The sequence below is a fragment of the Telmatherina bonti genome (genome assembly GCF_933228915.1).
Source record: "Telmatherina bonti genome assembly, chromosome: 22".
In the NCBI taxonomy this organism is placed as follows: domain Eukaryota; kingdom Metazoa; phylum Chordata; class Actinopteri; order Atheriniformes; family Telmatherinidae; genus Telmatherina; species Telmatherina bonti.
In genome coordinates, this window is record NC_136631.1 from 21,374,041 (window position 1) to 21,397,016 (window position 22,976).

At 39.0% G+C, this 22,976-nt stretch overlaps 1 protein-coding gene across 1 annotated transcript in view; it reads left to right on the forward strand.

Moving 5' to 3' along the window:
• Nucleotides 1-22,763, forward strand: part of fancm (FA complementation group M) — a gene marked incomplete at both ends in the record, with an annotated part of 37,326 nt that extends 14,563 nt beyond the window's left edge. The window contains 21 exons of the mRNA XM_079261619.1: nt 2,634-2,765; nt 3,907-4,039; nt 4,249-4,341; nt 4,565-4,669; nt 5,121-5,293; nt 6,381-6,587; nt 6,706-6,946; nt 7,041-7,189; nt 7,392-7,553; nt 16,919-18,040; nt 18,345-18,483; nt 18,840-18,925; nt 19,525-19,593; nt 19,749-19,868; nt 20,517-20,682; nt 20,817-20,923; nt 21,018-21,487; nt 21,563-21,656; nt 21,797-22,145; nt 22,262-22,556; nt 22,637-22,763. Coding sequence (XP_079117745.1) covers nt 2,634-2,765; nt 3,907-4,039; nt 4,249-4,341; nt 4,565-4,669; nt 5,121-5,293; nt 6,381-6,587; nt 6,706-6,946; nt 7,041-7,189; nt 7,392-7,553; nt 16,919-18,040; nt 18,345-18,483; nt 18,840-18,925; nt 19,525-19,593; nt 19,749-19,868; nt 20,517-20,682; nt 20,817-20,923; nt 21,018-21,487; nt 21,563-21,656; nt 21,797-22,145; nt 22,262-22,556; nt 22,637-22,763 — 4,539 coding nt within the window. The remainder of the gene's footprint in view (nt 1-2,633; nt 2,766-3,906; nt 4,040-4,248; nt 4,342-4,564; nt 4,670-5,120; nt 5,294-6,380; nt 6,588-6,705; nt 6,947-7,040; nt 7,190-7,391; nt 7,554-16,918; nt 18,041-18,344; nt 18,484-18,839; nt 18,926-19,524; nt 19,594-19,748; nt 19,869-20,516; nt 20,683-20,816; nt 20,924-21,017; nt 21,488-21,562; nt 21,657-21,796; nt 22,146-22,261; nt 22,557-22,636) is intronic.
• Between the last annotated feature and the right edge of the window lie 213 nt (nt 22,764-22,976).

Consider the following 22,976-nt stretch of genomic DNA (forward strand, 5'->3'; position numbering starts at 1 on the left):
GAAAAATGTCTGTGAAAGCATACTAATTTTACTCTTTTTTTTTTTTTTTTAAAAATCAAAAACTGGTTCATTGTCAGAATTTTAATTATTCTACAGAACCAGTGAGAGTTTAATTAAACCAAAGTCAAATATTTTCTTTTGTAATTGTATTTTATTTTTTATGAATTCGGTTCATACTATGTCATAGAAAAATTTTAATAAGAAGCATAAATTGTTGTTGGAAATATTTAATTAGGTGTACTTTGTACTTACTTTATGAAACAACTATGTAAATTTTTTTGTCTCATACATTTAGAACAGTACTGATAGCCAAACTGAAAGCCTAAATATTCAAGTGAGAGCAAGTCTAGATATGACGGGGTGAAATGATCCTACAGCTTTAAATCTAATACAGAAAAGGTCACCACTTTACTGGAACAGTAGTCAAGTATTACACAGTTTTATTTTTGTACATTATGTTGTTTCATTCCACTTTCCATCCAGGCATAAACAGTGACCTCACTAATCTGGTTCTGTGTAATCTCATAATCTGGACCTGACCGCTGTGTACACATTTCCACATTGAGCTCAGCCTGTCTGCTAACCACCTATAATCAAGCTACAACCAGGCAGTGCCTGTTTCTCCCAGTGGATGAGGCAGCAAGTCAGTTTTGCAAGTCGAACTAACGACTATTGAGCATAGATAAGTTGACCAGATAAAGCAATGCAGAGGCAGTCGTGTTCCTCTGAGATGTAGATTAGTAGTGGGGTTGAAAATCTTATTTTATCAGTAAAGTTGGCACCAAAGAAATACTCAAGAGTTATCTGAAATGAAGAAATAAATATTTATATTACTCTATCAGACATTATAGGCCTTTAATTTGTTGGTATCTATATGAGCCATCTGCTACATGTTACATATATTAACACAGAACATAACAAGCTTGTAAGTATCTACATTACTCAGTGTGTTACCATGTTGTTTTAATTGCATTAATATAGAAAATGACACATTTGTATAAGAAATAAGGAGCTTAAAAAGATATTTCTTTACTCACATTTTCTTTTTGGCAAAAATAAGTATAGAAACCCATCCATACCAATATCTAACTCGATACTAAGTTTTAGTATTGATTTGTATCAATACTTTTTTTTTTCTCTTTGTTTTTGTTTACAACACCAAGGATGAGGGTTCTATTTGCCTCCCACCATGTCAGTGTTTGTGATCTCAGCCTATGACATGTTTAGGTCTGATTCAGACAATATGACGAAATGTTGGAAATGTCAAAAAGAGCGTACCGCAGTGATCTATCCCGCTCTATGAATCTGAGAGCTAAATTAAATGTATATACCTCCACTTCTGTTCAGACAGATTTCCACCAGAAATTGGCTATGTCAGACTAATCACAACTATTATGGTATTACAAGATAACACAGATATGTATAACAGAAGAAACCACTTGGTGCTGCATTGTGCCTCACATTGTCCTTCCCTTATTGCTCGTGGTGCTGTTAAATTCCGCCAAGAGGAATTTTGCTTTGCTTTTGGATGAGTCAAAAGTGAGCTGATATTTTGGTTAATAAAAACTTTAGGGTGGGGGCAGTTGTTGTGTTTAAACTTTTTCATGTGTGATTATGAAGGACAAACCAAACCAGATGGTCTGGCCTCCTTATGCCTCCTTATGCTCATAAAAGAACATTTAGGACCATGCTGTTTATGTTTTCTGAAAGGTCGGTAGAATTAAAAGTTATTGTTTAACCCTTTGCTTTTGACTTCTTAAGCCATTTGAAACACACTCGTATTTCAAGTCAGAGAGGAGAAAGCAGGCATTGATTTGGAGGAAATGGGTCAAATGCTCTGCTGAGTTTATTCAAAAGTGAACTCTTAATTTTTAATATTATTTCCCCTCCCCCACACACAAAAATGTTTTTTTTTTTTTTTTTAACCCTTTTCAGCCCTAATGGTAAGAGCCAAATTGACTTTTTCATAAAAGGTATTGTTGTGACAAATAAATGCTACAAACAGACAGAATTCATACAGTTCCTTTTTCTAGACTTGTGAACATGCTTTAAAGACTGTAGACATTTGTTGAAAAACCCAATTTTTCTCTTATTATTTTTATTTCTTTCTTTTCATCTATCAGTGTAAACAGTTTTTCCTTCCAATTTTTATGTCATATTTCATTGATTGCAATGCTTGAATGGCCCCAGAGCAAGTAAATTGCTTGTCATCTATTACAAAGCATAATTTTTATACACCGCTTCACCCCAATGGGAAACCCAATTTTTCTTTGAGGACACTCTTTTATTCTGCTTAGTTTGTAGAGCAACAGTTCCAGCCAGATAAAATAGGAGTGATAATGACAGAGACTCCTCTTCTGTGATTGTGAAGATGAATAGACCACTTCCATCTGTTTTTCTATTTGTTGGAAACGAGGACAGGGGAAATGTTCAGTGCAATTTAGTGTTCTGAAGACGTAACACTTTCATTAAGTTAGTACTATTCTTCTTTGAGGAAGGAAATTTGGCTGTGTCCTTTCAAAACATTCTAATGGTACATTGTGGTGTGTGTATTTGAATATTTCAGAGCAAAAACCCTCTTTGGCATGACCTATATACAATATGTGTTTGTTTTTCTTTTTTTTTTTTTTTAGGTGTTGGAGAAGTTTATGTCTCGTCTTGTTTTCAACCGGGTTATGGCCCACAAAGACCTGCGGACTCTCAGCAAATACCAGCTCATTCTGGCCCGGGATCAGTTCAGAAAGAACCCACCACCACACATCAAGGCATGGACTTCTGTGTTGTTGCATAAAAATATGATAACAACTTTTTATGATCGTTAACACTCAGTTCTGAGACATATGGAGCTTCAAAACTAAAAATATATAGTTAAATAAATTTCAGCTGGTTCTTTATTTTTTGGTACGGTACCCTCCATATTCTGGGCTTTGACACATGGCTACACCTCTGATGACATAACAAAGGGCTCTTATTTTGATACTAGTTGAATTTTTTGTCAGTTTTGTGTCTTTTAAACTCTCAACCAGCTTTTGTGAGATATGAATAGCTAGCTTTTGCAGAATTTTACTGACAAACGAACATATTTAAGCATCAACAAGCCAATCAAATACCTTCAATCTGTGGAAAAACCACAGAAGAGCACAAACAAAACAGCACAAGACTCTCACAGAGTTAGAAACCTTTCACAAGATGAATGGTTGAAAATCCTCCAAACTAAAACTGAAAGACTCTTAGCTGCTGGAAGCTGTGTTGCCTGCCAAAGGCCAAATTACTAAGTACTGAGCAATCAGGAAGCCCAAGTCTTAGATATTTCTTAGTATGTTGAAACTGTAGCAAATGTTAAATGTAAAATTACTGCACAGGATATTTTGGAAATGCAAGATTTTTAAAATTACATCCAATAGTTCACTTAACTGTTAACACCAAGCCTTTAAGCATAAAATTTTCTTGTATTGTACAAAAACTTGCATGGAGCTGGAGCCTATTGCAGTTTCTATCAGGCAGGAAGCAGGTTACATCCTGGATTGGTCATTTGTCCATAACACGACCGGGACAGGATGAAACATCTCACTCACTTCGACGGTCAGTTTAGACCCTCCTATCAACCCAACATGCAAGTTTTTGGATTGTGCGAGGGATTAACATGGAGAGGAAGAACACAGAAAGGCACAGATGCAGTTGATACATGCAATGCTTTTGCTGTGAGGCGAGCTGAGCACAACACCTCCATGCAGCCTAAACTACAACTGTTGCACCTCTATGTAACTATACATTAATTACCAGTTGACTACTAGATGCCCAAATATTCTAGTTATGAAATACTATCCAGTGTGATGTAATAATTTAATAACATTATTGATTGGTTTTTATTTGGTCCCATGGACTCACATGTTATGCTCACTGCAGGGTCCACAGCAGGGGATGCTGGAGGGCGATTTTGCCCTTTGTATCAGCTTGTATCATGGCTATGAGTTGCTGATGCAAATGGGCCTCAGATCGCTCTTTTTTTACTTCCAAGGAATCATGGATGGATCCAGAGGTAAGTCTCCTTTACCTCCAGTATTTCAGTGTCTTTATTGCTCTTTATCCTGTCTTGAAATGGAGAAGAATTATTGTATTTGTATATTTCAACATCATTTCAGCTATATCGTCCTGATTATGTCAGTGACCACAGGTTTAATGTACAATACCCATATTTCTTTTAAAGTAAGTGTATGATGTGAGCACAGTCTGTTTTGTTTTGCTCAGAGATGTCCAGAGCCAAGAACGAACTGCAGAAGACTCCCACGTTCATGGACCTTTACCTTGAGATGGAGGCAATGTTTGTGAAAGCGCCTACTGGTACATGAGTTCATTCATTCATCACCATAGAACAAAAAACATAACAAAAAATCTGAATGTGTTACAGAACGTTATCACATGAATCCTTCAGCTATCCAGTGCAGATATCTCTTTTCCTCTTTATGAATAGAAATGCAACACAAAAATGAACAACTTTCTTTTTATGATGCAAAGTTTGCACTGCCTCTGATTGACCAACATCCTCTGGTGTGTGTATTTCTAGGTTCCGATGAACCATTCATATACAGTCACCCCAAACTAGAGAAGCTGGAGGAGGTGGTGCTGCAGCACTTCAGAGCGTGGGCTGAGAGCTCTGCTGACAATAATGGTGATGTTCTTATTTATAGCATCGCTATGCCGTGGCTCATATGTGTAGTGATTGTTTTAACTCAAAGCTCCTCAAGTCTACCTGTGTCACATACATCAGCAAAAGGCATCTAGCTTTTAGTATTGAGTTGTTTTTTAATTAAATGCCAGCGTCATGTTTAATTATGAGAGGATAATGGGTTTATTAAAAACTCTCCATAAACCAATTATGTCCATAAGATGTTTTAAAATTCCTCTGGTCCACAGAAAAACATGGCCTCCTTAATAACCTAAAGCAGGCAAAACAACAAAACAAACTTTGATGAGAGTGTTTTTTACTTGTAATTTTATTAGTTTGGAGACACTCCAAAAAAAAAGCCTACTGTGTTTCTGCTTGTTGTTGGATTGGGCTGATGCTTACATTCAGCATTTTTATTAGTTTTCTCTTTTGTCTGATTAATTTTGTATTTCAGGACTTCAGGTTATTACCACACGTGTGATGATCTTTTCGTCATTTCGGGAGAGTGTACAGGAGATTGCAGCCATGCTGAACCACCACAGTCCTCTAATCAGAGTTATGACTTTTATGGGCCAAGCCTCGGCTGGGAAGGGCGTCAAAGGCTTCACCCAAAAAGAGCAATTAGAGGTAAAAAGGCTTTTTTTTTGATGTGGCATGTGTTGGAAGAGACTGGAGAAAAACTTCACTGATAACATTTTTGCTATATTCTCCCATGCTCACAAAGTTGACATCAATTATACTCTATGTAGAGGACTTGACGGCACATAGTGTTTAAATGATGAAATCTCTCCATTAGCCCAGAAAATTCCATAAAGAAAAATTCCTTAAATCATTGATTGTGTTGTTGCAAAAAAAAAAAAAAAAAGGCAAGCCAACTTTATTTATAAAGCCCTTTCTGACACCTACTGCTGAACAAAGTGCTAAACATAACATAATTAACATATTAAAACATAAAACAAAAAAAAAACAAAAAAACAGAAAACAATAAAATTTAAAACCATAAAATCTAAAACAATTAAACAAATAAAAACAATCAACAATAAAAGCAAATTAATTCTGGGTAAAATGCCAGTGAAAATAGGTGGGTCTTAAAAAGGGATTTAAAAACAGCACTTTTGATATCATACAATAACTAAATAAAATAAAATTCTCAAGAATTTTCATTTTTCATTTTTGGTTTCAAATCATGGGCTGCATCGTGGTTAGCACTGTGGCCTCACAGCAAGAAGGTTGCTGGGGCGAGGCTTGCACAGTGGCCTTTCTGTGTAGAGTTTGCATGTTCTCCCTGCGTGAGTGGTTGTTTGTCTCTGTGTGGCCCTGCGATGGACTGGCGAGTTGTCCAGGGTGTACCCTGCCTTTCGCCCAAGGAGTACTGGGATAGGCTCCAGCTTCCCCACGACCCTTCATCGAACTAAGCGGTTAGGCTAATGAATGAATGAATGGTTTCAAAGCACTTCATGCAATTTATTCAGTGTCCATAGTTTCTGCGACATATGCCACATTTAGACAGGACTGAAAATATTATTTCATAATACTATTATAATTTATACTATTATAATTTGTAAGTGGTTTGCAGTTGCATATTCACACACTGTGTAAAGCTACAACCAAAAGTGTCTTGAATAAGAGTTCATGGAGACAACATAAGATGGAAATAATTAGATGTTCTAACCAATTAGAAGTACTCTCTTTCTGCTTTTCATTCGTGTTGCAGGTGGTGCAGAGGTTTCGACAAGGAGGTTTCAACACACTGGTGTCAACCTGTGTTGGGGAAGAAGGGCTGGATATCGGAGAGGTGGACCTGATTGTTTGCTTTGATGCACAGAAAAATCCTATCCGCCTTGTGCAGCGAATGGGACGTACAGGCCGAAAGCGGCAGGGGCGCATCGTGGTTATTTTGGCTGAGGGACGGGAGGAAAAGGTGAGTATTCTGTAATGACCAGACTGTAAAACTAAATGCACCTAAACATTTTCAAACCAAACCCCATCCAGCTCTATAAAGTTGTTTTTATAACAATCTAAGCTCTTCTTGTCTACAGACCTACAATCAAAGCCAGAGCAATAAGCGCAGTGTGTACAAGTTCATCACTGGCAACAAAAGCGGGTTCCACATGTATCCCAATAGTCCCCGCATGCTGCCTGAGGGGGTGAACCCCACCATTCATAAGATGCACATTACATGTGGACAGTTTGATCACAGAGAGAGCAACAGGAGGTCTGTCAGGGGACGGAGGTCCCACTCTGAGGGACGGGCTTCACTCATCCATCCTCAAAATCTGAGTGAGTGGTGAAACAGAGCTAGACCAGTAGGAATAAAGCAGTTTCCCTATCTAGATAATGTAGACATGGGGTTCACATTGTTTATGTTTACCAGTCCAACAGCGCAGCACAACATCTGATGGCTTTCTGAGCAGCACCGAATATTCTCTGTGGGCATCTACCATGAAGCTGGAAGAACACGAGGCTCATCCAACCTTGAAACAGTCCCGATTCTTGTCGATACCAAATGACACCACACCTCAGGTTTATTTAGTCTCATTCTGTTTCTTTCTTGCTCATGCAAAACTCACAAGTACTTTGACATTTATCAGCCATGCAATAAGTTGCTGCTGTAATTAAATGTGAAAAACCTTTCTGGCAATGGTTGGAAACATATTCATGTGTTATGTGTTTCTGTATTCAGTTTAATTTCCTTTTAAACTAATGCTTCTTTTCATTATGACAGGAGGAAATTTCCAGTGACAGACCATGCAGAGAGCTGTCCTTGTGGGAATGGAGGCACTGGCAGAACAAAGCACTTCCCACCCGTACTGTTGATCATTCTCTCCGCTGCAACCACTTTATTAAAGTGATGGAGCTTATTGATGGCATGAAAGAGGAAAGTGAGGTAAGCAAAAGAACAGCTAGTTCATGCATTATTATGCTGTTTAATGGTTAAAAAAGAAGAAAACTACTTGCTTTTTTTTTTGTTTTTTTACGCTGCTATAAATTTATTTGGCTGCAACCCCTTGTCTCAAGCTACATTAAGTTGGTTAGGATTCATCCAACCTTGGAGGGATTTAAACAATTGCACATCTATTCATCTGTGCTGGGGGGCTGAATTTGGCCTAGATAGATGCAGATGCAAAGGTATAAAACTACTTTCAAGTCTGGAGTCTGACATTGTTTCCCATTAAACCACTCAAGTCACACTTTTGGCAGCATGCTTTGTATCGTTGTCATTCAGAAAAATGAACAATTGGCTCAGTTTTGCTTATGATTTGGACTGAAACAGCATTTATTAACATGACTTCAGCCCTGATGATGAAGAACATTCCCACAGCATGATGCTGTCTCCACTATACCACAATCATTTCTGTGGTGTCTGTGGTTATGAGAAGTTTTCATAACCACAAGCAGTGTTTTTCTTGATGGAGAAGAAAGTTTCCTCCTCAGTTCAATACAGTACCATGGCAAACTCCTAATGTGTTTTTGTTGTTGTTTTTTTAAAATTTAATTAAATTCAATTCAAATCAAGTCAGATTTATTTGTATAACTCCACTTCACAACAATGTTGTCTCAGGGCACTTTACAGAGACTTCAGTTCAAGCCAATTCATAAATAGCCTAGCTAATCGAAACCAACTGATTGCATCAAATCTTGACTTTGATTCAATCCTCATCCTGAGCATGCATGAGGCGACAGTGGGAAGGAAAACTCCCTTTTAACAGGAAGAAAACCTCCAGCAGAACCCAGCTCATGGAGGACAGCCATCTTGCCTCGACTGGTTGGGGTGGAGAGGACAGTAATGACAGATTAACATGTACAATTTACTTTTATTCAGGAAGACCTGCAGAAAAAGAAGAAATATGTTAGAGATTGCAATGCTGTCACATATATATTATTATATTATACATATATTTATACATTCGGGAAAAGGAGCAAGGTACTACTCAGTGCATCGGGTGACGTCCCCATGGCTGCATAAGCAATGGATGGCTAGATGACCCCTAACTATAAGAGCATAACCTGCACAGTTGGGCCCCGTACATGCAGACTCCAACTCAGGAGATGCTCATCTCCTAACTATAAGATTTGTTAAAAAATGAAGGTATTCATCTTGATATTAAAGGTAGTGTTTATTTTCAGTTTACTTTTCTGTAATGCCAGTTTTGTAGAGGCTGGCATTACATTGTTTCTTTAGACAGACACACCAGTCTGTCCTATGGTGCATCCTTCAGGGTTACTTATAGGCTCTGTGTTCTCTGATAAAGCCCCTTCTCACCTGGTTTAGCTTCTGGTTTCCTGTGCAGCTTGCTTGTTGCTGCTTCTGATATTACAGACTCCACAGGTGTAGACAGGTGTAAACTGAGATTGTGGGACACTTGCGTTGCACACAGATTAATTTAACTGAACTCAGTAAGTGGCAGGTAGGTGGAAGTACCACATTTAAATTTTTTAGACATGAAAATACTGTTGCCTTCATTGAGTCGTGATCTCCAGCTCTCGCTGGAGGGTTTTGCAGCCGAGTGGGAAGCAGCTCGGATGACAACCAGCACTTCCAAATCCAAGACCATGATCCACAAGTTGAGGGAGTTGAAGTACATCGGGGTTTTGTTCATGAGTTTGGGAAAGATGGACCGCAAGATTGACAGGTGGATCAGTGCGGCATCTGAAGTAATACAGACACTGCGTTGGTCTCTCGTGGTGAAGAAGGAACTGAGTTAAAAGGCGAAGATTTCGATTTACCAGTCTTTGTTCCTACCATTACTTACAGTCACGAGCTGTGGATAGCGACCAAAAGAACAAGATCACAAATACAAGCATCTGAAAAGAGTTTTCTCTACAGCGTGGCTGTGCTCTCCCTTAGAGAGACGGTGCAAAGTTCAGTCATCTATGAGAGGCTCACAGTACAGAGAGCCTCTGCTCCTCCACATTGAGAGAAGCCAGACGAGAGATGAGGTGGCCCGGGCATCTGGTTTGGATGCTTCATGGACGCTTCCCCGGTGAAGTGTTGTTGGCTTGTCTCTGCAGGAGGAGACCCCAAGGAACACCCAGAACACGCTTGAGGGATTAGATCTCTCGGCTCTCGGTGAGCTGGCACATATGGCCGGGGAGAGGTAGGTCTGGGTTTCCCTGCTTAGACAGCTGCCCCCATGACCCGACCCCAGATAAGCGGAAGGAGATGGATGGATGGATGGAAATATTGTGAAAGAGTAAACACTAATTATTTTACAGTTATTTTATTGCCACTTAAGCAATTTAGACTATTTTGTCTGAGCTCTTTATACAACATCCAAAAACAGATTCTTTGCAATTTCTTATTTTAACGCAACAAGACAGACCAAATGCTAAAGGGGACAGACTCTTTTTCAATGCGCCGTGCACTGCGTAGGTTCTTGATGATGGGAAATTGGTTTCATAAAATGATTCCAAACATCTTGCATAAATCCAGCTTGGTTTCATAATAGCAAGACAGTAGTGTGCATTTACCCAAAGGAAAACCAAACTTTATAAACGCACAAGGCTGAGAGGAGTCAGCTGAGTTGCTTGTGAACATACAACTGTGGTTTGTTTTGAGTTACTAAATTTATCGTTTTGACGTGGAAGACAAATTCCTTGCATGATAAACAGGCTCCATTGTGGCGTTAGTTTAAAAAGAAATAATCATCTATGTGTTTCCGGGCTGCAGTTTATTCTCTCACCTAAAATAGATTCAAGGAAAAGAAAAAAAAATAGTTTAAATTATCTTTTAGAGCGGTACTAAAACCACTTCAGCTGCTCTATTGATGCATTTTTTAATCATCCTATGAACTGGAATCAACTTTTCTTTTTTTTTTTTTTTTGGTTCAGACAAGTAGACAGAGGCCAATGATTGCTGCTGGTTACGTGTCTGTCTGTTAGACTGACAGAAAGATTGCCCTAAATTTCACACTAAATCATGAAATTGTAAAACACACTATGTAAAATAAAATGTGTATACTTTGATGAAAGGAAGTGCTTGCAATATACTCCACTTATTAATCACTTTCAGTGTTGTTATCAATATTGTTCCTTGAAGTAATAAAAGCTGAAAAAAAGACAGAAAGTGGGATGTATGTCGATCCGGCAGCAGCTGGATGCGAGGCTTTAGCAGCTAACTGAAGGTTTTAGCAGTTAACTGACAACGACCTCATTGAAGTAGCAATTTCATCAGTTCTAAGTGAGGTTATCAGGTCTTCTGGTGACACAACAAAATCCTTTATAATGAATCCAGAAAGATTGTATGCAGGGAAGATGGAAGATGTAATGTCTCTAAAAAGAACACTTCGTTTTGGTGTGATTTATTTATCAGGATCAAACAAGTAGTTTAAATAGTTATTCAGTTATTATTGATGTCAAACTGACCTTGCTTACATTTAGCCCTTATTTTTCAGTTACATATATGATCTAGAAATCATTTTTTAAAGAACATCTTACCATCTGCTCCTTTATAAACAACCATTGATAAGATTCCTGAATTTGTTCAGATACTTGCAACTAGGTCAGGGATGATGGTATGGTGGGCTCCCATTACCCGTGTTTTCCTCGCTGTGAGTCCATACAATCTATGTTGGAGAAACTGATCCCACCTGTAAAAGCAAAAACAGGATTATAAGGTGACTTGACAGCTTGCGCTCTTTATGCTTTTGTTAAATTCAGGTCATGAGATAATAAGAGAACGTGGTACAATTTTCATACATTTAATAAGAGACTTACAAATGTGTCAAAATGCTATAATTTAACCTTGTAAAGAAAAAAAATCTGTGCATTAACAGTTAAATCTTGCAACAATTAATGAACCTGCAATCCTTTTTTTTCCCCTGGGTCATCTGTGGGCAGAGATGACGTAAACAAGCATTCACATCATCAAGCTTTGAATTCAAGCCCATTTCTCCTTTTATTTTTTTTCTGTCGCTTTGATCAGTTTCTGAGGAAAATTTCTAGATGTTTTGCTGCTTTGCCCTCCAGCACTCCCCTGTTCTCAAACTGCATCTGTTCACTTTGAAGCTAATCAGTTAATGTACATGGGATTTTTAGAGCATAGCTCCAGCTGGAACAGGCCCTTCAAGTGGTATAAGTGAGGCAAATCATTAGGGTTGCAAGTGAGATTCATAAAGGTTAATCACCGCGATTACCTATTTTGGATTGTCACATCGAGGTTATGCAAGCATTTAGTACATGCTATTGGGAGAATATTCATTTTAGCCTCTGAATCGAGACATAATTTAGACCTATGGCATATAAAACCTTATATATATATATATATATATATATATATATATATATATATATATACACACATATATATATATATATATATATACATACATACATACACGCACACATATGTACTAGGCAGGGATGTTGTTGTGGTGTAACTGGAAGGTTTTATATGCCATAGGTCTAAATTATGTCTCGATTCAGAGGCTATATACACATATATATATATATATATGTATATATATATATATATACATATACACATATATATATATATATATATATATATATATATATATATATATATATATATATATATATATATATATACATTATATATATATGTGTATATATATATATATATATATATATATATATATATATATATATATATATATATATATATATATATATACATTATATATATATGTGTGTATATATATATATATATATATATATATGTATATATATGTATATATATATATATATATATATATATATATATATATATATATATATATATATATATATATATATGTGTATATATATATATGTATGTATATATATGTATATATATATGTATTTTGGAGAAAAACTTTTTTTTTTTTTTTTTTCAGTTTTGCACAATTTTCAAACCTTGATGGTGAACAGAAATCCTAAAGCATCCTTTCTAAAGCAGCCATAGAGTTTTTAAAGGGAAACTTTTAAATGTGATGTGATGACGTAGTCCAAACTGTTGTTTTTAAGTGTTTGAATAAAAAGATGTTTTTTATTGATATCTTTGGTATGCATACTTTTAACTTGACTTTAATTTTGTTCAGCATCTTGGTCAACGGAGGTTGTGTTAAAAGTGCTATATAAATAAAATTAGAATTGAATTGAATTGAAACTCAGACCTAAATCTGGTTGATAATCTGTGCTATGGCTTAAACTGCTGCACACCAGTGGAATCCATCCAGTTTGATGGAGATGGAGCACTTTTGCTCTGAAGAAAGGACAAAAATCCCAGAGAAGCTGGTTGTGCCAAGCTCAAACAGACAAATCCGGCAGGACTTGCTGCTGCTGCATGTAGCTTTACAATGTACTAAATATGCATGTCTCTCTTTTCTCTTCTGTTTTGCCAACAAATGTTTAGTCTTTGTCGTAATTGCTAATTTTACCTTTCTGTTTTGTTCCCATAATCCTTCCTCACACAGTTCTGTGGCTTTCTTTGGTCTTTTTTTCCTGAGTTTCAGAAAGTAGGCGCTTTAGTTTGAGGAAAATGACTAACCCAGTTAGGCTAAAAAATTTAATGAAAAATTCCTGGAGGGCGCTGGATCTGCACCAAGGCTGATCTGTTCCTCCCCAAATTGAATTAACGTCTGTATTCAGAAGGAAAAACCGTGTTTGAGAGAAGACCAAGAGGAAAACCTCTGTGAAAACAGTCCCTGCAGAATTTATTTCCACCATCAAACAAGCCAAAACGGAACGTGTTTACTCCCAATAACTTATTTGCACCATTATATTATTTAAAGTCCACAAAGCATGCCATATTTACTGCTCCAGCAATGTCTTTTTTTCTCCTTCAGTATGTCTCATGAGCAGTTTTGAATTATTGAATTTAATGCTCATCTTCTAAACTTATTAAAAAATACTCAGTAGATAAGCAGATTCTCTCTCTGCGTTCTACTTTCCTTTTGACTCTGATGGATAACGCAAACTGTGGCTTACTTGCTTTATCTGAATTATCGGAGTCCTCCTGACCCTTTGCTTTTTGGACCTCCTGCTCCGACGTCGGAAACAGCCTGAAAATTAAACCTCCTACCGCCTGTCATTCTTTCTTTCAAAACTCTTCCCAACATATTTCACTCCCAAACACAGGCTTTTGTGTCCCTTTTTCCAACAGACAGTTCTGCCTTTTTTTTTTCTTTCCTTTTTTTTTTTTTCTTTTTCTTACAGATCACACCGTCTCTTTACGCTGACGAGACACAGGGCAAGCATGCAGGCCTCCTCGCTTGTGATTATGTAACAGTTCAGAGAACTGTTACATAAGGCCAGGAACCTGTAAGTAGGTCAGACTGTGATGACCCAGTGGTATAGTGTACTGGGCTGAAAACAGAGGGTAAATAAATGAATAAATAAATAAAATAAAACTGCGTGAGAAAGCTAAAAGAGCTTCTGACTGCATTTGACGTATGAGCTTTGATGATTGCACTTAGGTTTTAACTAGGAAACCTTCGATCACTGGCTGAGTGATCATGTCTACGTTTTCTAGTTCTGTGCAAATTTAATCCTACTTGCTGGCAGTGATATCAGTGTATAAATGTAGTAGATTTGCTGCTGAAACACTCCTGAACCACACGGCATCTGCAAGCGAGCAACATTTCAATTTAAAAAGTTGAAGTTTGTAGTTGATGAATAAGAGAGGCATTCCAGCGCTTGATTGGAAACTGATTCATGCAGACCAATTAATATAGATGAGGCATTCTTTGTGTGTTCTCATGGGCATCAAATTCATATGATTGTTGTGGTGAAATGAGATAATCGGGAGAGAGGAGTTTCCACTTTGCTGCTCCCTCCAACGTGCGGTCTGAAACGGCATGAACTGGGTGATCCGTCCGGCCTCAGCAGCACTCTCCCTGTTCTTGCCACGAGGTTATTTTTGGTCGACGATATTTTAGATCTAGAGACATAATCTGATTGTTAATTAATTGAGGACCCGGAGTTCAAGTTAATCCGGTGTGAATCAAATTCTGTCCATCAAATTTTATCAACAAGCAGTGTTGATAAACGATGATGCTAAAAGTTCATGTTTATCTTCAAGGCAGGAATTGGATAATAGACTTATTTAAGGTACAAGGGGGATTTATTTTGTTTTAAGTATTTTTCTGAGTTCATTTATACTTAGACTGATCAATTCTACAGATACGGTATGATACTTAATATTTTGATGAATACTTGTAGTATAATATCTTTAGGGGAAGCACTCTGATTGGTGGACTTACTATGTCTTAAATTTTTGGACTTCGTGAAAATTCATCAAATTGCTTCTTCTTATTCTGCCTATTGTCATGCATATAGCACAACCTGTACATGTAGGATGGTCCTTCAGGCCCCACCCCAACTTACTGTTTGTCAAAATGCCCTTTTTCATCAGCAGCAAAACGCTTCCAGTTTCACGACTGTGTTTCAAAGTGTGTTAATGCTCTTAAATGGAATAAAACAAACAGAATCTAATGTATTTCCACAGATTTTAGTCCTCCTTTTACTTGAGCAAGTAAAAACAGATGTGAAAAAAACAGGGAAACACTTTGTGTTTTTGTTGTTGCTGTTGTTTTTTGTTTTTGAATATAGAAAAAAAAAGCATGGAGACAACTTTACAAGGCTTAATGTTGAGAAAAAGGTGAAACAAGACGTAGACAACGTCATTGTTGTCATGGAATTGATGATAAGGAGGATAACTACTGTGTGAAAGACTGGGTGGGCAGATTCATAACCCATCTCCACATGGAAGTGTTAAATTCGAAAACTGGAAAAACTATGTATGCAAATCAGTTTGAAATTACTGTGAACTTTAGCTTATCAACAGAAATAACTAGAAAATAACTTCATGTCCTCAGTCAACCCATTTTGCTCCATTCATAAAGATGATTATTATTTTCATCATATTTCAGTGGTCAAAGTACTAAAATGCTTAAAACAGGTTGTAAAGGCCACAAACAGCTCAGTGTTTGCCTGCCAGCTCGTTTGTCTAGTTGACAGACTAAGCGAGGGAGTGTAGCGTGTGCTGAAACAATAACCACTAGAAGTGGGCTCAGGCTGCAGAGTTGTCTGCCAATACCAATGTTCTAACTTACAGCTGCTACAACAGTAGTCCACTTTGAATTTACCAGGTTCTTTAAACCATAGTCCACCTTTCCTGTTTTGTTTTGTTTTGTTTTTTAAGAGGAAAAAATATCAAGTTTCATTATAAATTCTTGCAGCTGTGATCACCCATAACCTTTTGTCCTGTTTAAGATATTTTAGTTATTTTCTTAAACATATGATTTCCAAAAAATCAATTCAACAAGGAATGCAGTCACTGTTCCAAAAACCATATAAGTAAAGTACATTTTTAAAGTGTGTTGCACTGGTGTGTGGAAGGCATTTATTCTGCAGTTTATGTGAAATAATGATAAATCTTGTTGCCAAATCTAGACTCAGGAACTTCAAGTATGTGCCAGTCTAAGTATGGACTTAGTAGGTCAGAAATAGTGCTCAGAATCAATCCATTTAATGCTTTTGTAAGTGATTAAAACTTTTGAACTGTACTGTGCAGTAATTGGGGTAATGTGTTCTCTTCTGAAAGTTCAGAGCCTCGTAGGTGTATTTTGGTTCAGCGCCGTTTTATCAAGTGTTGGAAAATAAAGTTAAATAACCGAGACAGTATAAAAGGAAGGCCTGAGTAACTTTCAGTAGGTCAGCGGCATATAAAAGTAGGTGGTTTCTCTGTGAAGCCTTTTTAATGCACTGCGTCTGGTTCTGGTTTATTTCCTTTCATTCGCACTAAAATCTTTTTTAGCTCCGCTGGGTTTGTTGAACAAATTCCTTCTGCTGGTCGCAGGTTCGATGGCACCCTGTCGACCCTGGCAGGATACCACTTTGGAGTAATCACTTCCAGGTCAGAAGTTTGCACAGATGACAGGTGTTTGGGACAAACACGTTGTGAACGTCTAAGCTCTAACAAGGAATTGGCAGCAAATGTGAAAATAGTTTAATTTGATATAATAAGCACAAATTCCTTTTTTTTTTTTTTTTTTTTTTTAAATTTTGTTTCATTAAAAAAAAAAAGGATAAATGGGAAATGTTACATCAGACTTTGCCCCAGCCTCATGTGTTGCTGTAATTCAACGTCTCTTCACGGGACACTTCCTGATTAGATTACTGTATGAACATGAACAGACATGCTTTGATTGGTGAAGTGGCCTCCACTTCTTTAGTAAGAGGTCGGCTGTTCTCAGCGCTCCCGCTGAGGGATCTTATACAACTTTGTGTGTGTGTGTTTGTGTTCAGGGGGAATGCCGCTACGAACAGGAGCTTCATCCATACCTACACAAAGAAAGCAGTGAGAAAAGTGGACCGAAGAGACAGAAAGTCACAAAGAGCTCCGCTAAAACTACCAGCATCAAGCCTAAACCACCTCGTTCATCTGGCTCTGAACTGCAACGTATCGACGAAGATTTAGAGGAAGAGGCTGTGAGGGGAGAGCGGTCGTCTGTGACAGAACATGATGGTGATGTTCCTTGTGATGACAACGCACATCACTCAAAATGCAAAGCAGGCAGTTCTCCATTACACAGCCATGGTGACGACTGTGCCATCACTAATGTCCCAAAAGTAGATCGTACAGGCAGAGACCCTGCAAATGTAGACGGTATTTCACAGCCATTTGATGAAAACGATGAAGATCTTCAGACGATGTTCTACCTTCCCAAATGGGATTCAGCTCCACAGTTTACCTCTGACAACCCGGGGAGAGTCGAGACCCTGAAGTCCATCCTCGCCAACGTGGCTGAACTTCTCTCTCGATCTCCACCTTCTCCTGCTGACATTTTGGAAATGGACAAGGCTGGGTCGTTGCATCCTTCCTCTCCTCCTGCCCCTCATCAGCCATTTCCGGTCAGCTTTATTTTGGCTGTAGATGACGATGATGAGGATGAGACGACTGTTGAAGCTGACAATGTGGCACAATGTGGCCCGGGATCGGAACAATCTGTCATGTGTGAAGAGGGCAGTAACAATAAGCAGCCTGTCAACAGTCCCACCTGGGATGAGGTTTTTGAAGATGAAGAAGTAAATTATGATAACAGGATCATAGATGATGACAAAGAGATCAATTCCCAAACGTGCAACTACTCCATGGAGCAAGAGAATATTGAAATTAGAAATAATTACAACCACACGACTAAAGAAAATGATCGTTTGGAGAGGATAAGAGATGAAGCAACAGATGGCGGTGGGGAAGACGGTGAATCGTTGAGGGGCAGCCCGCAGATGGATGACAGTATCGATCTGTTTGAAGACGATGACGCCTTCCTGCAGATAACTATTCCAGAAATCCCCACTCCTCAGGCTGGTGTCACCCTCAGGACGTCCCCCAGCGCTGAAGACACTGAAGAGCTGATTAAACCTGCAGTAATGCACATCCTAACAAATCCATGTAGCACTACACAATCAGCTGATTGCACACAAAGAAAGAAAACTGAGCACAAAACCCAGAATTTATCAAATGCAATGCTCATAACTCAGGGCAGTCATTACACTACAGAAACTAGACTTTATACACACACAACACACACACAGAGTAAACGCTTCACAGATCATTCAGAGAACAGTGCACCTTGTTTTAAGTCTTATGCAGCACAGGAGAATTCAGATTCATCTAACAGCTCCAGTCAGCTGTTCTCAGTTAATTTTGACCTTGGTTATTCACTGGAAGATTCTGATGGTGAAGCAGGAGTACATCCTGAACCTGCATCAGCCTCTGCGCCACTTGAAAAGCAGCCTGACTCTATTATGTCTTTACCAGCAGTTTCTAGCTCTTCTACGCCACGTAACGGCCTCAACAGTGATTCCAAGTTATCCACTCGACACACACAATCAGAGTTATTGATGCCAAAATGTGAGGCGCTACCATCTCCAATCAGACCACAGGGAGTGAGACGGACGCTTATTCCCAGTGTCGCCAAGCCTGGACCCTCCAGTTTGAAACGAAGACGACCGGAAGGTGGCGTCGCCGTGTCAAGCACAGAAACTGACCCCCGACAGGATTCTGTTCATGTGAACTCTCCTCCTCATCCAGGTTTTTTTCTTTTCTTTTTTAAAACAAATATGATGCCTAATGACATTTTTCTTTATTTTTTCTCCTCCCTTGTCAACCCAGTTTTAATCTGCTGTCAACACACCTGCATGTTTGTGTCTGCTTCTTCATCAGAGCACAGCAGTGATAGTGAAGACGAACTTTTGGTTCACAGAAGAAGACATCAGAGCAAAGTGAACCCAGTGTCATCCCCAGAAGTGGTGAGAGAGCTTAGTCCATATTAAATCAGATGATGTTAAAAATATTGCTTCATCTTTTAAATTTGAAAGGTTTTCATTAGTTTTAGTCAGAAACCAAATTGGCCAACTTTATTTATGTAGCGCAATTCATGTTAAAAGCATTACAGATGATGCAAAGGAAGCATTAAAAAATTGTAAAAGACAGCAACAAACTGCAAAAATCACAATAAAATCATAATAAAATCTAAGATTAAAATGATTAAAAGCAAAATAAGTCAAAAGTGACCGTGCAAATTTCATCCGCAGGCGCGTGAGAAAACAAATGTTTTTAAATTGGATTTAAATGTTCTGTTAATATTTGTCTACATCAGCCAGAGCCAATTTAAATGCCACACAGAAAATATGACTCAGTTCATTTCTATAAAGATAAAATGAGGACAAAAGATATCTGATGAAGGCAGATCATTTCCAAGGTGCCCACAGTTGTCATGACAACCACCTTGGGAGCAATGAGGAAGCATTTACCTCCTATGAAGAGCTTAAAATATACGTCTCAAAATAAAATATAGTCATAAAACCTGCAATCTTTGTAAAAATGTCAGATATTTGCTCTGTTTCAGTCCAACATCACCAGTGATACAGACTCTCCGATGGTGGTGCGAAGGAAACGCATCCCTGCTCTTAATTCAGTAAGACAATGTGTTGACAGTGATGTATTCCTCATGGCTCAGTCTGTGAATGTTGATTTCACGTCACATCTTCTACAAGTCATCCTTATTTACTGTAATCAAATGCAGCAGTCGCGTTAAAGGCATTTGGCTGATGAGCTCTTTTCTTGTTCCAGTCTGCTGAAACGCAGGGTGAAGCTGCTTCTGATGATGATTTCCAGAATGAGTCAACATTCACATGCAGAGCCACAGCGCCAGCAGCTGAGAGGCGGCGAGTCCAGCAGGCCAAACAGAAGGTCTGCACCACAACAGATGGTTTGATACGCTGCTGTGATGTGAATCCTAATAACATTTACTCTATTTCCTTTATTTCCATATCACTACATGAAATGAAGAAGAAGCCTAAACTATTCTTCAAGTAAAATATATATTTTTTCCATGGCAACAGTTACAGCTTTACTGCATTGTGTGTAGTTTGCAAGAGGATTTGTATAAGCCCTGCTCTCTTATACAATTTTAAACATCCCTGCAATAATTGATTTTAAGCTAATTAAGGAATGTAATTATAAGTTGTACACAACACGGATGTACAATCCTCTGTATGCAGCTGTTTGGCTTTGTTTTTGTCTCCTGGAGCACAATACCTACCTCTAGATGCTAAAACCAGCAGTTGTCTTTGTTCCCATCTGATTGTGAAAACTGGTTTATTTGGTCAAAACTGATACAATGATAGTATCACAGTAGTGATCATTTTTAACATCGTTGTAAGAACGTTTCTCTCTTCAAATAACATCCCAGCACAGATTTTGTACCAGTTTAAATTTTGAAAGACAAGACCACCATTGTTTTATAAAAATGTGAAGACATTACCTGTTGTTCTTTTTTTTTTTTGTCTGGGTTTTTATCATCTGTCAGCCTTGACATTTTCATTGTTTTTGTATCAGAACTTTTTAAGCCACAAAGGGCGTCAGTTCCTGAGTGAAGAGGCAGAGCTGTCAGAAGATGAGGAGGGAGCAGGTGTGTCATCTGACGAAGAGGACGGAGAAGACCAAAACCAGTCTCTTGACGGTTTTGTGGTCGACAACACACACCTCTCGCAGGGACTGAATGGTAGCTTGCCTGATGCTTGGTGGACTTTTCAAATGTGTTTATCTTCCTCTGAGGTTTTCAGTGACATGGCAGGCCGAGTGAGTCACGCTTTGACATTTACACTCTGCTTTCCTGTCTGTTCTACTCTAAATCAGAATCAGAGATGCAGGGAGTCTACCTGAAGTCTGTGAGGAGCCCTGCTGTCCGGGGCAAATTCAAAATGTCATATAGAAACCATCATAAGATGGATATTTTTTCCCAGGTATACCATACTTTCCTTTTATTCTCACAGAAAATCCCCCACAAAGTTGTTAATTTTGTTTACTTAATTCCACGTTCTTAATCTTCACAACCAGGTGCCTGAGATGGATGAGACGTATGCGGAGGACAGCTTTGTGGTTGGCAGCGATGTTGAGGAGGTGGACAGCAATGATGAAGAAGCAGAAGATGTTGAACTTATGCCTGAGGCTTCATTTGTTGATGGGAGAAGGCAATATGCCACCAGACGCCGTGTCTTTCTGCACAAAGCCCGAGCAAGAGCTGACACAAAGACCAAAGCTGAGTCTCCACCTAAGCAGAAGGCAGCAGGAAAGGCCAAATGTACCCGGGTCATACGCATTGACGACTCTAGTGACGACGAGATGGAGGAAACAAGGAAAGAGAAGATTCTCCTCCTTGAAGAGGGTGTTGACCCTTTGCCGCCCAACTTGGCGCAACCAACAACTAGTAGAACCAAGCTGTCAGCTCGTGCAGCCATAGCATCTAAGGTATCGTTGCTGAGTAAAGCACAACGGAGCTCGCTGAGTGAAGAGCAGCGAAATGAAAGGTAAAGAAATCCTCATCTGGTTGCACATCAGCGTTTGCAGACAAACCACTTGAGTGCTTCGTTTTTCTCCTACAGGTGTCGCCAGAGGTTGGAAAATCAACATCTTCTCTCAGAAGAACTCGACTTTGTGGAGGCAGACTCCTCCGTTTCCTCAAAGAAACAATCCCAGGTACAGCGCAACAAAACGATGCTCGGTCACGCCTCTCTTTAGTGTCACAGTGTGTGTAAAAGCAAGATGGAGTTAATGAGCATTGATCGCACCTACTCATCCATGTGCATAATGGTTTTTCTTTTCTTTTTGGTCTCCAGGTATGTTCTGCTACTTCTTCAGTGCCTCAGACGTCCGTCACTCAGGACTCATCTGTAAATATATCCACCCCCCCGCCTGGGCCCGTTTGCATTTTGGTGGACAGCCGCTGCATCAGCAGTGGCGTTGAGCTGATGACCTGTCTGCGACAGCGACACTCAGCTACCGTCCACGTCTGCTCGCTGGACAGCAGCTACTTCATTGTCAGCAACCGCATGGCGGTGGAAAGGCTCAGCCAATCAGACTTAGCTGCAACGCAGAACAGGAAGCGACTGGCAGAAAGAGTGAGCAGCTTACAGGAGTTGTTCGAGCGTGTGTGTCTGATTGTGGAAAAAGACAGAAGCAAGACAGGTAGGTTTGTTTCACATGCTGCCAATTCTATATATTATATATTTATATACTCTAAATGATCATTTTGGGGTTTGGATACATACATTTGATCCACGTGTTTACTGCCATTTTTCTAGGTGAAACCTCACGGCCATTTCAATGCACGCGTTACTACAACAGCACCTTGGTAGCACTGGTCCACTCGGGTGTTCGTTTGCTGTGGAGCGACAGCGCTGAGGAGAGTGCTGGCTTGCTGGCAGACCTCGCTAGACTGGAGCACCGTAAGGGTCAGGGCATCACCGCACCACTGGAGGTCAAAGGGCAGCACAGGGAGCAGGCCTTGCAGTTGTACTTAAGCCTGCCTTCAGTCAACTATGTCCACGCACTCAACCTGAGCCACAACTTCAGGTCAATCGCTCAGCTGATAAACAGGTGAAAGGAGAAGTGATGTACAGTTTACTGTATGAATACAATTATTTCTGTCTTCTCACCTGAATGTCTTGTTGCTGCAGCCCGATTGAAGCCATACAGAAAGGAGGCTGCATGAGTCGATGTAAAGCGGAGAACATCTATCGCTTCCTGCGCTACTCCTGTGACTTGCTCCTCGTAAACACATCAAAAGCTGGGAAAACAAGCTAGCACTCTGATGGAGACACTGTAAGAAACCCACAAACTAAAATGACACTGCTGTAATTACTCTGTTTTTTGTCTCTGTTCACCTGAAGGAGGACACTAACTATTCATGCCTTTTTTTTTTTTTTTTTTTGTGTCTACGGTTCCAGCTCCACCAGGAACAAGGTATAAGTTGCTATGTGACTGGACTTTTGATATTGCACCTTCACTGAGAGAAGC